Source organism: Maniola jurtina, chromosome 27 (genome assembly GCF_905333055.1).
Source record: "Maniola jurtina chromosome 27, ilManJurt1.1, whole genome shotgun sequence".
In the NCBI taxonomy this organism is placed as follows: domain Eukaryota; kingdom Metazoa; phylum Arthropoda; class Insecta; order Lepidoptera; family Nymphalidae; genus Maniola; species Maniola jurtina.
The window spans coordinates 1,125,355-1,140,647 of record NC_060055.1 but is presented as its reverse complement, the minus strand read 5'-3'; the positions used below and the strand labels follow the sequence as shown (position 1 = coordinate 1,140,647).

At 37.3% G+C, this 15,293-nt stretch overlaps 2 protein-coding genes across 2 annotated transcripts; one reads left to right on the top strand and one right to left on the bottom strand.

Annotated features, from left to right (window-relative positions):
- LOC123879147 lies at positions 1-12,234 on the top strand. Its single transcript, XM_045926702.1, has 7 exons — positions 1-118; positions 669-732; positions 3,830-4,004; positions 5,396-5,513; positions 5,944-6,109; positions 10,883-10,990; positions 12,028-12,234. Exons 2-7 carry the CDS (start codon positions 676-678, stop codon positions 12,229-12,231), a joined length of 828 nt encoding a protein of 275 aa, XP_045782658.1. The 5' UTR covers positions 1-118; positions 669-675; the 3' UTR covers positions 12,232-12,234.
- LOC123879139 (differentially expressed in FDCP 8 homolog) lies at positions 8,670-10,638 on the bottom strand. The gene has a single exon (XM_045926688.1). The coding sequence runs from the start codon at positions 10,322-10,324 to the stop codon at positions 9,002-9,004; it is 1,323 nt and encodes a 440-aa protein (XP_045782644.1). The 5' UTR covers positions 10,325-10,638; the 3' UTR covers positions 8,670-9,001.
- Positions 12,235-15,293: the final 3,059 nt, after the last annotated feature.

Genomic DNA, 15,293 nt, shown 5'->3' with positions numbered 1-15,293 from the left:
TATTCAGTGTGTTCAATTCAGTACCTATTTATTTAGTCAATAATATAATGACATAACATTAATAATAAGTATTTAAGGGTTAAAGTTACGAGTTTAAGGGTTAAAGTTAACTTATAAGGTGAGAAATTAGAATTTAGAACCATTTTTTTGTTTAAAATATTTTTAGGTTATTGATATTTTGGTAGCTAACCTAAGTTTTTGTTCTTTTAATTCTAATAGGATCGCTTCGTTGTCTGTCTGTCTATAGATCTGTTTGTCTATCGTGTCTGTCAAGAAACCTTTACCAGTACTTTCTGTTGACTTAGAATAATGGACAGGTAATTAGGTCTTATAGCACAAGTAAGCCTTAATTCGCACGAGCGTTAAAAAAGCGTTTCGTTAAAACCCAGCGTTGCGTTGAAAATACAAAGTGCGCGTTAAAAAAGCGTTGACGTGTGAACTGATACTTGGGAATGCATTTGTACTATTTGAACGCTTTTTTAACGGACGTTAAAAAAGCTCTCATGCGAATGAGGCCTAAAGGCAAAAATCCAAAAACCGTGAACTTATGCTTGTCACAAAAAAAATTGTTATTTTTGGTACGGAACCTTTCGTATGCGCGTCCGACTCGCACTTGGCCGGTTTTTTCTCTAAGGATGCCCAATCTAACCCGTTTTTGTTTATTTTAGTGGGAAAATGAGTACCAGTGGTACAGGAGCCGTTTTCTTTTTAGGGTCCCGAGCACACTATCAAGTAAGTTCCAGGATTTGTAACCTAACGCTTCGGATACACTAGGGTTCCCACCTACTATTTCTTAATTTACGGGCTACCAGCATAAATTAAAAAAAAAAAAAAAAAAAATAAAAAAAAAAACCCACTGCAGTAAGTTAATGTAGTTCTATAATAAAAAAAAATTGGAGCAGGTAGGTAGGTCTTATATCACAAATAAAGGAATAAATCTGAAAACCGTGAATTTGTGGTTACATCATTAAAAAAAAAAAAAATTAAAATGTGTTTAAATTTTCAAAGTAAGATAACTATGCCAAGTGGGGTATCATATGAAAGGGCTTTACCTGTACGTTCTAAAACAGATTTTTATTTATTTTTCCGCATAATAGTTTTTACTTTTTGATTTATCGTGCAATTTTTTTTTTGTTTCCAATAAGTCTAACTGCGATCGGCCCTCCGGCCATAATCAGATTTGGGGAGTTGTGAAAGTTTATGAGGCATTCCAATAAATGTCCTCCCCTTGCGGCTTTCGTCATGGACCTATAATATCTTTATGGCTTTCGTACTGTATACTGAATATTATTGTAAATTGAACAATTGAAAAGAGCAACCGCCGAGTTTCTTGCTGGTTCTTCTCGGTAGGAACGGCATTCCGAACCAGTGGTAAATTATTTGACGATTCAAAAGCACTTGTAAAAGTTAATTTGAATAGAAATCTATTCTATTCTGTAAATTATGAAGCATCATCTCTCATCATCGTGCAAAATGTCGGAAAAAATACTCGAGTACGGAACCCTCGGTGCGCGAGTCTGACTCGCACTTGGCCGGGTTTTTCATACATTCTCAAGTCTTCAACCACAGTGAATACTTATTAGTATCAGGATTGTAGACTTCCCAAAAATTCCGTAGCGTGTGGAAGTCTTTTCAGACATAATTGAATCGAAGGTAATGCATGTTATATCCTTTGAACTGTAATATAACGACGCGCTACAATAGCCTACAGCGCCATCTGTCGACGAATTTATGAGTTATAATTGGGTATTTGCCTACTTTTGAATTTACCACCGGGCGGGCGTCCACTGCCCCGTGAGCTTCTACGTCCCGTATCAATGGTGCCTCCCAACGTAGGCATCGGTGGCGACGAAGACGAAGACGCATCGGACACGACACCCCAACCACCGGACATGATAACCCACCCACCGGATATGGCACTACCAAGAGAGAGAGCCGATAGAGAGAATTCAGATGCCTCAAGGCCGACGCCGAATTCAGGCGCGACCTCAGCCCTTTAGAAAGGGCTGAAATTAATAATCCAGGTAGCAAAGAACCTGTGAGGACACGCCCGGGCAAGGAGGCTCGGCCTCGAGGCCCGTACCCCGATAAACGTTAGTTTATCGAGAAGACACCACACACTACTTTTGAATTTGATAAATATTATTACTTTATTATAAACTAGGATAAAAATAATGACGTACGCTGAAAAAAATATTAAAATCCAACAAAGAATTACAAAGTTACAGGCATCTTAATTTTGGAGTGGGAGGGTCTTCTATGCCTTTCTCGCAAAACGAAAATTTGTATGAAACCGCACGAAGCTACTATGGCATTAGTGACGGAGTGACGTCATAATGCTATTATCGCTATCTCTGTCTAATCTGAAATATATAAATGCTTATAACGTTTTTTTTATTTGATTGATTTAATTAGTTTTTTCATTTTACGTCATTATTTTTATCCTAGTTTATAATAAAGTAATAAACAAGTGTAAATTAAAAATTTATAACACCCCCGACGATCCAAAGTATTTGAGTTTTCCAAAACATCATTTTCAAATAAATAATTATGTATTTAGGCAACGTCCATCTTGACAGCTTGACATTTGTCTATTGACATAATATTATGAACCTAACGGTTATCTAACCTTCTTTTCTACAAGAAAACTAGAAAAGAGCTGATAACTCTTAAACGGCTGAACCAATTTTTTTAGATTATAGCTAAGAACACTCTCGATCAAGCCATCTTTCAAACAAAAAAAACTAAATTAAAATCGGTTCATTCGTTTAGGCGCTACGATGCCACAGACAGATACACAGATACACAGATACACAGATACACAGATACACAGACACACAGATACACAGATACACACGTCAAACTTATAACACCCCTCTTTTTGGGTCGGGGGTTAAAAAATTAGAGTAAAATACCCTATTGAACCTCTTTTAAATTACGAACGTTTTTTTACCCGACTGCGGCAAAGCCAAAAGGAAGGGTAATGATTTAATGGCCTATGTCTAGTCTTCAAACAGCTCAGATGATCAGCTGCCCAATAAAATCTAATTATTCTAATAACAAAAAATATTTTATCTACAAAAGAGACTAAAGTAAAGAAAACATAGAAAAGTTCAATAATTCTATAAAAAAATCTTACCTTATCTGAAGTATTTGAAGAAATTTATTTTAAGATGGCTTTTAAGAAGTTTCATGAACTATTTAGCCTCTTTTACAACCTGTGTTTTCTAAAAAAATATGTATGTATGTTTGTATCCAGATTCTGTGTGTTCCACCGTAGCGCCTAAACTACTGGGCCGATTTCGATGAATGAGGTGTCAATTGATTCGTTGTAAACGCCCGGGTGACAGGCTACATTTTATACGAAAAAATTGACCTAACGGATGTTACATCAAAAAAAACCGGCCAAGTGCGAGTCAGACTCGCGCACCGAGGGTTCAGTACTCGGGTATTTTTCTGACATTTAGCAAGATAAATCAAAAACTATTTTGCATAAAAAAAAATCTGTTTTAGAATGTACAGAAAAAGCCCATTCATATGACACCCCACTCGATACAATAGAAAAAAAAAGTTTTTGGAGACCCCTTACTATTTTAGGGTTCCGTAGCCAAATGGCAAAAAACGGAACCCTTATGGATTCATCATGTCTGTCTGTCTGTCTGTCACGAGGAAAATAAGTATTCTGAGTTCATAAATAAGTATAAATATAGTACAATGACATACACCGAGCGACAGAAAAACAATGTTATATTATAATATCTATCGCTATCTAGCGACAGTTTGCGGGTAGTAGTCGGATATCAGTGCTGTTTAACTTTATCTTGTTCAGGTTCTCGAACAACCAAACAACTACGATATAGAAAACGGCAACGCGTCAACAGAGACGATCTACAACGCGTCAGTTGAGGAGCTATGGCCGAACAAGCAAACAGACAAACACACGGATCTGGATCCCAACTGCAACGGAAGCCTTGGGTGGAGTTTCAACGATGCGAATGATACTGGTAAAGCAAAATCACAACTAAATTATTACCTTAGATTTTAAGGAACCAAAACCTTAATCCATACTTACTAGTTACTAATAAGTATTATAAATGCAAAAGTGTGTCTGTCTGTCTGTCTGCTACCTTTCACGGCCCAACAGTTTAACCGATTCTGAAGAAATTTGGTACAGGGTTAGCTTATATCCCGGGGACGGACATATGCTACTTTTTATCCCGGAAAATCAAACAGTTCCTACGGGATTCCTAAAAACCCATCCGCTTAACCGATTCGCATGGGTACCGACTACCGAGGTAGCTTGCGTCCCTGTAATTGATATAGGCATTTTATCCCGGAAATCAAACAGTTCGCACGGGATCTTTAAAAACCTAAATCCACGCGGACGAAGTCGCGGGCATCCTCTAGTTTGCTATAATCCGCCAAACCAAAGAAATCTGTATGGTGCAACATGCAGCATGCGACATGCACCGCCCGCCCTCCCACTGATAAACATACAGGAAAAGCCAGCCACCAAGCAAGTCACACGCACCACCACCACGCAGCACCACACAAATCCCAACACCACTCGACGCACGTTTCACCCCGACACCGGAGCATCCTCAGGAGATGTAGACCTTACAATGCCTAATTGCAAAGTAAACTTTGTATATCATTCCTTGTATATCATGGACTTCTGCAAAATAACGCCTGCTTCTACCTTAGATTTCATCAACATGATTTACCTATCGCTGGCCCACTACTGAGGACAGGTTTCGTCTCCGAAATGAAATGGTTTTTAGGATTCCGTACCTCAAAAGGAAAAACAAAACCCTTAAAGGATCACTTTGTTGTCTGTCTGTCTGTCAAGAATCCTATAGGGTACTTCCCGTTGACCTAGAATCATGAAATTTGGTAGGTATGTAGGTCTTATAGCACAAATACAGGAATAAATCATAAAACCGCGAATTTGTGGTAACATTATTAAAAAAAAAATTAAAATGTGTTTCAATTTTTAAAATAAGATAACTATACCAAGTGGGATATCATATGAAAGGGCTTTACCTGTACATTCTAAAACAGATTTTTATTTATTTTTATGTACAATAGTTTTTGATTTATTGTGCAAAATGTTGGAAAAAATACCCGAGTACGGAACCCTCAGTGTGCGAGTCTGACTCGCACTTGGCCGGTTTTTTTTTAAAGAATGTTAGTGTTCATCCGTGTACTGTAACAGTATCTATCGCTTCTTCTTCCTCTTCTCTCTGGGCTGGTTTCCGCACTTAAACGTTTCCGTCTGTTGTGCGTGTGTTGCCCCTCCCCGCCGAAGTCTTCACTCCAGCCATCCAAGCTCGCTCCAGAAGCCGAGTAGACCGCCCAGGTTGCCGAGGACTATATATCTATCGCTTGTTGGCAGTGATATACGAGCGAACGCTGCCAGTCTGTGTGAAGCGACGCGGGAAGAGGAGGTCTTCCGAAGCGCTTCTGTGCGACGAAGCGAAGCCTGCTGCGCTGAATAAAGGAGAAGAGAAAAGGTAGCTAACTAGTAAATCTACATACGGCTGTAGTAAGGAACCCTGGCCGCGCGAGTCTGACTCGCACTTGACCAGTTTTTTCGGTCAAACGTGAGTTGTCCATAAAAATCAATGAAATTCACAATTTTTAGGGTTCCGTACCTCAAAAGGAAAAACGAAACCCTTATAGGATCACTTTGTTGTCTGTCTGTCTCTCTGTCCGTCCGTCCATCGCGTCTGTACTCTGTCAAGAAAACCTACCTAACTATAGCGTACTTCCCGTTGACCTAGAATCATATGTTTGGCAGGTAGGTAGTTAGGTCTTATAGCACAAGTACAGGAATAAATCCTAAAAAATCACACTATACATACCTAATCTGGGATTTTTATTCTTGGATAACTAACGGCTCGATTCTGGATTAAAAAAAATTAATTAAAGTTATTTCCACAGTGAACAAAAGTCAAAACCGTCCCACCGTCAATCCGTCCTATCGTTCCTGGCGTCTCTCGCTCGACGCAAGCGACGCCTGGAGTCCACGCAAGTGTATCTCCAACACCTGGACTCAGTCCTCAACACCTGCACCTACAGGGAATCCTGCAGGTGTCTAGACTGCCAGGTATTAGCTATATCTTTCTAGCATTGTGACTCGCGAGCGGTGCAGGTGTATCTGCAACACCTGGACTCAGTCCTCCACATCTAAACCTACAGGAAAAATGCGCTCGCTTCTCTCACGAGCGAATTTTCGGACGTCTCAAGTTTCAACTACATACATACATAAGGTAAGTCGGGTAAGTCTTATACTATACTAGCCGATGCTCGCGACTTCGCCCGCGTGGATTTAGGTTTTTCGAAATCCCGTGGGAACTCTTTGATTTTCCGGGATAAAAAGTAGCCTATGTGCTAATCCAGGATATTATCTATCTCCATTCCAAATTTTAGCCAAATCCGTCCAGTAGTTTTTGCGTGAAGGAGTAACAAACATACACACACACACACACACACACACACACACACACACACACACATACAAACTTTCGCTTTTATAATATTAGTGTGATAGCCGATGCCCGCGACTTCGCCCGCGCGGATTTAGGTTTTTCGAAATCCCGTGGGAACTCTTTGATTTTCCGTGATAAAAAGTAGCCTATGTGCTAATCCAGGATATTATCTATCTCCATTCCAAATTTCAGCCAAATCCGTCCAGTAGTTTTTGCGTGAAGGAGTAACAAACATACACACACACACACACACACACACACACATACAAACTTTCGCCTTTATTAGTGTGATCCACGGTAAGAAATTAGTATTGTATTCTTTCGGTTCAATCCCATACAAATGACAGAGACGAAAATCTCAGTGGGCGTTAACCATTTTGGGTAACCAACCAATCATAAACATGTTTTCAAAAAACATTCGAAATTCAAATCAGAATTTTTTTCAAAAAATTTGATTCGAAAATATCGTTTCGTTTTTAACCCCCGACTCAAAAAGAGGGGTGTTATAAGTTTGACGTGTGTATCTGTGTGTGTGTGTCTGTGGCATCGTAGCTCCTAAACGAATGAACCGATTTTAATTTAGTTGTAGTCTTTTCTAGTTTTCTTATAGAGGTTTTTGTGTCGGGGGTTTTTTTTTAAATTTTGAGTTATATACACAGTTATTGATGACAGTAACAGTCGTACCAGAGCCTTATACTAACTTATTTCCGTAGAAATAGTATAGATACGTTTGAAATAAAAATAAAATAATACTACAAAATACAATTGTAATAGTTTTATTATCGACCCAGCGAAATAAACTAAAAAAAACAAATACTTATAGATTAGTAACCTAAAATCTGCCTAAAATATTAATTGTTTATGCCTTAAAAATATTGGAGCGATTTTCAATTAAAATATAACCTATTCGTTATTATTTTATTAAAGCTTAATTTTTATTGAAACAAGTCATAAATTCAGCACCATAGCGATATTATTTATAATACAGGATGTCCTTAAATAAAATATAATTATAAGTAATTATTGTAGTTAGTCGAGCATAAAACAATGAAATAAATCGATAAATCGCTTAGTTTTAGACCTAGAACAAAACAAAACAAAAAAAATACGTTTGTAGAATAGAATAGAATAGAATAGAATATACATATTTTTATTCAAATAAACTTTTAGAAATGCTTTTGAATCGTCAAAATAATTTACCACGGGTTCGGAATGCCGTTCCTACTGAGAAAACCCAGCACGAAATTTGGCGGTTGCTTGGAAGAGATCGCTAGGTAGCGATAAGACCGCCAAATTGTACCTGCCTATATTTTTGTTTTGTTTATGTGTTTTTTCGGGTTCCGTACCTCAAAAGGAAAAACGGAACCCTTATAGGGGCACTTTGCTGTCTGTCTGTCTGTCTGTCTGTGGTTGAATTTGTGGTTACATCATTAAAAAAACATTAAAATGTGTTTAAATTTTCAAAGTAAGATAACTATACCAAGTGGGGTCTCATAATATGAAAGGGCTTTATTTGTACATTCTTAAACAGATTTTTATTCATTTTTATGCATAATAGTTTTTGATTTATCGTGCAAAATGTTGGAAAAAAATACCTGAGTATGGAACCCTCAGTGCGCGAGTCTGACTCGCACTTGGCCGGTTTTTCTGTATTTAATTTTTTGATGTACAATAAAAGTATTCATTCACTCACTCATTCAATGCATAGAAAAGCGATATGAAGTGGGATACAAAAAGGCCAACACTCAAAAAGTTCCGAATATGTTGTGCTATTTATAGGACATCCTGTATTTGATACATTTAAATCTATACACAAAAATATTATGCACACATACAACTTAGCTATAATATACATTGCATAGCTTAAACTGTGGCTAATTTGTATACAATCTTTAAACTAAACTAAAATGACAGGTCTCTAATGTATTGCTATCCTTTTCATAATGCTCCCTGGGGAAAAGGAAAGCACTATACTCTATCCCCCGACAGAATGAAAGGAAACTATGTTTTCTAATTATTGAATTTTGAATGTTTTTTGAAAACATGTTTGTGATAAATATGATAAGTTTGTTTCTATCATTTGTATGGGATGTAACAGAGAGAGCGCTATTCTTTCCGCGAATAGAGTATTGCTATCCCTTTCATAATGCACGCCGCGGAAAAAAAAGCACTAGACATAAACATCTGCCAATTTATTTTAGTTTCGAAATTGTGTACAAACATGAAATAATTAGTCACATTGTTTCAAATGGCTCAATTGTTTCTATGAAGAGATAAAATATTTAAATTAAAGTATGTTGTACTTAAAGTATCAATATTATATTTTAATCTCAATATTTACACTATATTACAATTTATTGTTAGTCAAAACTAACTGAAGTTAAAACTATTTTTTATTTCCGTTAGTAAAAAACTATATAATAATAACACATTGTTAATAGTTCGTTAATAAAAAGTATTACATAAAATAATAACAATATCGTAAATACATGTCACGAAAGCAAAGAAATCTATTCAACGAATTTATCTATTTCATATTCTAAATGTGAGTCAGTATCGTCTGTAACTTGTACAGTTGTCTTTTTTCTCTCATTCAAGCGCAGGCATTTGAGGCATTTCTGTCCTTTTCTCAACCAACAGCCTCTATGGTACATAGAGTTACATTTGTCACACATTATGGCACCGTTATCAAACGGATATAAAATCTCGTTGTTGCTGCAAACTTCACATAAATAACCCTTACCAGAACACAAAGCACAGTTCGTTATATGTGCTCTACATACTTCTGTGAGTTCCGTTAACTGAGTTTCTAAGGTCCCATCGTTAATTGCCTGTAAATGCGCCATACTGTACTTCTTGTTAACGTCACCCAGTTGAACAAATAACGGAGATAGAAGACTAGAACCTTCGCTGCAAGCGCATAAATATCTCCTCATCCATTCCAAATCCTTCCGCATCTTATGTACCCATTCCAATTCCGCAATAAAATTGAATAATCTTGAATTTATATTCTCAACGTCTATGTACGGTCGTGACCACGATAAATTCAACATTTGGTAAGCTAATCGTGATATGTATTTCTTATCCCAATCCCAGTTATGCACGACTCTGGCTGGGATAACGGATAAGTCGTTCCAGTGGCAAGTCCCACAGAAATACATACCAGTGTAATCGCATAACCGTGGTTCGTTCCACGCGTCTTTGAACGTTAAGGCTGTTCCGCATTCCGCACATTTGTAGTCTTGAGCTGCTAAACCCTTTTCTGGACAAATGCTCATTTCAAACTCACCCTTTTCAGTCATAACGACATGAGCACATACCCTACAGATATCATCCACACATTTATAATGACATACATAATTGCAATCGGTACAAATGTACGAGCTCTGAACAATGTTCCATACAATGCCGCTGCAGTGATCACAGTACTGTTTTCGATTGGCTATATTGATTTGTTGTTCGAAATGGTGACCTTTTATGGCAACTTTTGGTCTCAACTGTCCATCATTGTCCTTCAAATCCTCCAATCTTAACCGTAGTTCAACTAAATAACGTACCAACCATTTCCTCTCGTCCGAGCATTGTGGACTACTCAACACAAGCTCCTTACATTGGTTGATGGCTCGTTCTATCTCTTCTCGAGTAGCTGTGCTGTGTATTTTGAGTTTCTTATTCGATATAGACTTTGGTATATAGTTGGAGTCGTTACTCTCCTCAGCAGACACACAACCTGACGTGGAAGACGACGATCTTGATACGACTTCACTACGAGGACTGCAGCATATCAAGCTGTTCCTGTATTTCGGTGAATCATTTGCAATCGCTGCCGCCATAATTTCACTTATCTCATTAAAAAAGTAGTATTAACGCAATTTATACACTCTTTAGTCGTTAAAGTTATCAATTCAGCCTTGGGTGTAGCACAATTCAATAAATCAAACACGGAAACTTCGTATTTACACAATTGTTCGAACACTCGACAGCGAAGCAATAATTTATCATTTATACGGTCTTACGTTGTGATATCGGGGTGAAATTATGCGTGGAGCGACACGCCGTGATCTCATGCATGATTTTTCTTTGTTTTCAATAAAATTAGCAGTGCCATGAACAATGAGTAATCCAAAAAAATAACAATTCGGAATTGTCAGTTTGACTTTGACACTGACAGCTCAGCAGCTGACGCTGACGTTTTTTTTTTTTTAAATATCGTTTTGGCTCTGGATTCTTATTTTTTTGACCTAACGTCACCCGTTGTCTCGCGAGAGTTGGAACTTGGCTGCAAAAATTGAAACATTTTTTTTTATTTTCCCTGTAATTCTATGAAATCGTTATTCATATTGTTTTGTACTAAATGGGCACTTGTTTAATATAAATCATGAATATTTCAGGGCCGCTACTTCGAATGCGCCGAAGAAAGTGATGAATACAGCTCGGATGAAGACTTCACTTCTTACAACCAAGAAGTTGACAATCACGGTTGTGATGATGATGATGAGGTAACCTTCGTCATCATGACCAACCTGTCGCTGGCTCACTACAGAGCACAGGTCTCCTCTCAATAAGAGAAGGGTTTGGTCTCAGTCCACCACCTGGCATTTGGTCTTTAGGCTAGGGACCTCCCTAGGCAAGACTAAAAAAAAATTGGTTGTCTGTAAAGTCGGTTTACTGACGACAATTGAACGTGACAACAAAGGCCGATTGTGCTTCTTTGTCGCTCGTTCCGCGCTCTCGCTTGCACTTCAAGCCTTACATGGAACGCCTCAGAGCGAGGTAACGCCGCATGAGTCATGTTTTTTCGTGCGTGCAGTGCGAATTATAAGACGTTGTCACGTCAAAACCCAGGGTTGAATACCTACAAAGAATATGCTAGGATTATTTTAAAATGTCCACCTCTTATTTAAAAAATCCTAGTAAAAAATGTTTCTGCAAATAGAGAACCCTGAATCTTGAATATTCGGTATGCCGGAGGTCCGTTCAAGCAATTAAAAAGCTTTAACGGTAAAGGAAACCATTGTGAGGAAACCATGCCTGAGAGTTCTCCATAATGTTCTCAAAAGGTGTGTGAAGTCTGCCAATCCCCACAGTGCCAGCGTGGTGAACTGTGGCCTATACCCTTCTTATTCCGAGAGAACCGTCCTCAGTAGTGGGCCAGTAATCCAAACTAATATTATAAATGCGAAAGTGTGTCTGTCTGTCTTCTGTTTAACCGATTCTGACGAAATTTGGTACAGGGTTAGCTTATATCCCGGGGACGGACATAGGCTATTTTTTATCCCGGAAAAACAAGAGTTTCCACGGGATTCCCAAAAGCCCATCCGCTTAACCGATTTGTATGTTTGGTACCGAGGTGGCTTGCGTCCCTGTAATTGACATAGGCAACTTTTTATCCCGGAAAATCAAATAGTTCCTACGGGATCTTTAAAAACCTAAATCCACGCGGACGAAGTCGCGGGCATCCTCTAGTGATTTAATCATAATAATTTATTTATTCTTCAAATTTACTATTTTGATAGCAATTTTCGTTTTCACACAGGTATTTATAGATCCAAAATCGGACAACGACAATACTTCGACGGACTTACTGCTAGAAAATCCTTCGCCTAAAGAAGAACGCTCGGTTTCGGAGGTATTGGATGACGGAGAGACAGACAAACAGCTGCAGATGGAGGTTGCTGCTAGCACGTCCGCCATGTTTAATTTGCTATTGTATCACCCTTTCTCTTGTTCTATACAGTAAATAAAAAAAAAAACGACTTCGTCTGTGGTGGCGTTTGCTGGCGCGCGTGTTGTGACTTTTTGGAGTGTTTTTTTTGTTAAAACTGACTGGAAAGCGCTCTAAGGGGGTGCCGTGCGTGTGTCGACGAGCGCCGGCACAGACGGGGTCCATACTTGTATAGTTTAGCTAACTTGTTACAAATAACTACAAACTTGACATTGGCTAATCATTGTAAAAGCCAGACGAGAGAGGAAAAAAAAAACGGTCAAGTCCGAGTCAGACTCGCACACGTAGGGTTCCGTACCATCCATCGTATCAAACAAATTATTACCTGCTTGCATGACGGTCAGTTTGATATTCGCCTTCTTAATTTTTAGGGACCTTAGCTTTTAGTATGTGAAGGATAAAAACGGAACCCTATTTATGTCACTCTGTCTGTTCGCGTGTCACAGGTCTCTAGCTCTGTTAGGAAACTGGCTATTTGCTGTGACATACAGACAGACGGTCAGATTGATAGGACTGGACAAAATTGTAAGACCCCGTTCACACGGCATTAACACCGCAATGTACCTATTTTGCAGGGTAAATCTTACCAAATACGTAGTGCCAGCGCATACACTACGTTATTTTGTAGCAGTTACAAGCTGTGTGAATGGTTCTCAGGTACCTATTCAATGTATGCGTCAATACGTATTCGGTAAGATTTATCCTACAAAAACTTTAGGCTTCTTATTTTACTACGGACCTCTAAAAAGATGGCCTATTAGCTCTATTAGGCCTGAAACAAATACAACGGATGGACAGACGGACGACCCAATTGATTGAGTGTAGGATTTTCTAATAGGTACCTATTAGAAACTGTACGGACCACGTCACACTACAGATAATATCCTCAGACTACGTTTACACGGTATTAAATCCGCACTTTTTTGCAGGATAAATCTTACCAAGTAGGTACGTAGTGGCACATACAGAGTATAGAACCGATAGGTTTTACATTATTGTAAATTGAACAGTTGAAAAGAGCAACCGCCGTGTTTCTTGCTGGTTCTTCTCGGTACGGACGGCATTCCGAACCAGTGGTAAATTATTTTGACGATTCAAAAGCACTTGTAAAAGTCTACTTGAATAAAAATGTATTCTAATCTTAATACATATTTAGGTTTTTGCAGTCCAACACCTGTAAATGATTATATAAGTAAGTAGTTACTAATGTATGCGCCACTACGTATTAGGTAAGATTTATTTTACCAAAAATAATGACGTGTGTACGGGGTCTTATTGCTTGCTTTAAAGTTTAAATGTACCTAAACTCACCAAAATCTATTTATATTACTACTCACTAGCAATAAGAAAGCAATAAAGCCTATTTATTATTATTATTATTATATAATATAGCTAGCAAGAAATACTTAATAATACTTAATTAACTAACTATAGGTAGGTACTATGCTTGTTACAAAATTTAAAAAAAAAACAATGTAGGTATTATAAGTACCTACCCCTACCTATGTAACTAGGCAGATTTAACTCTTACATGAAAAATTATTATTAATAAAAAGGATTTACGCTTAAATTTTATTAGGAAGGCTTAAAAAATATGTAACTAAGTATAGTGCGTTTCATCGAATAGTTCCTATGGCGTTATGTTGGCTCCCCTGTCTGTTGGGTGGTCATTGGCACCATATTTGCATAAGAAGACGCAGATTTTGTTTATTTTAATTTGATTTTCCTGAATGAATGAAATGAAAATCAAATGAAAATAAACAAAATCTGCGTCTTCTCATGCCAATATGGTGCCAATGACCCCCCAACAGACAGGGGAGCCAACATAACGCCATAGGTACTATTCGATGAAACGCACTATAGTTATAATATATAAATAAATATATCCATATGAATGTAAGATAATAACTAACTGAGTACCTCATTCAACAGAGAATTTATTTATCTATAGAAATAAGATTACTAACTATATATTTATTTCCTTTTACTTAGCTAATTTTATTCATAAAATGTCATAATATTAATTTTACGGTTTTATTTAACATTTGTTTGACAGCCAAATAAATAGGTGTTCAATAATATTATTTATTTATTAATGTAATTTAGCATTAATTTAATCTATAGTAGTTATCTATTTAAATTGAGAATAATTTTAATAAAGTCAGCTGTATTTAAAACCAAAGGATTCAAACCTTCCCTTATGGCTGGCAATGAGCTTGCAAATAATAAGGAATACTATTAACAGTATTAAAATGTAAAATTATGACCTTATTAAATAAAATATGGGTCCAAAATGTACTCTTTTATTTCTGTATCATCACAACATTACCTATTTACTTCCGGCCCACTACTGAGAACTGGTCTCTCAGGAAGAGAAGGGTTTAAGCGCCGGGCATACAGGCCGCGTATGCGTCGCGTAAGCATAGACTTAGCGCGTAGCATTGCGTTATGTATGTAATGTAAGCTAATTCTGTACCAGATTTCATCAAAATCGGTTTAACTGCTGGGCCGTGAAAAGCTAGCAGACAGACAGACAGCAACTTTCACATTTATAATATTGGTAAGATAAAGATTGTGCTAGGTAAAATACATATCTGATTTTCCTGTTCATCCGTTACCTATGCATTCGTCTTTTATCTGATTGAATTGAAACTTTGTACACTTGTTTTCGACACTTGCGTGAAGTTTTTGACATACATCAGGTACAAAAGGCGGTGCGCGAGTCGCATTGAGATGCATGACAGGCATAAGCTAGTACAAAACAAAATAAAACCCTTAGAGAAATTAAATTTCATTTTATTTGAAATTACATAATTTTCCATTAAATCATACCGTTATTTATTATTATAATAGTAAGTATAAAAAAAATTAACTATTTTTATTTCTATTTCTTGTTAAATATTAACAAAACCTACCGACTAACCGTCGGCGAAACCAAATCCAAAAACTTTCTTAAGTTTTACAAAATCTACCTTCTTTATTATGATAAATTTATTAAAAGTATTATTATATTACATTGAACTAATTGGCGAAGGCTTGTCTTAACCAACGCTTTAGACCCCGTTCACACGCCATTA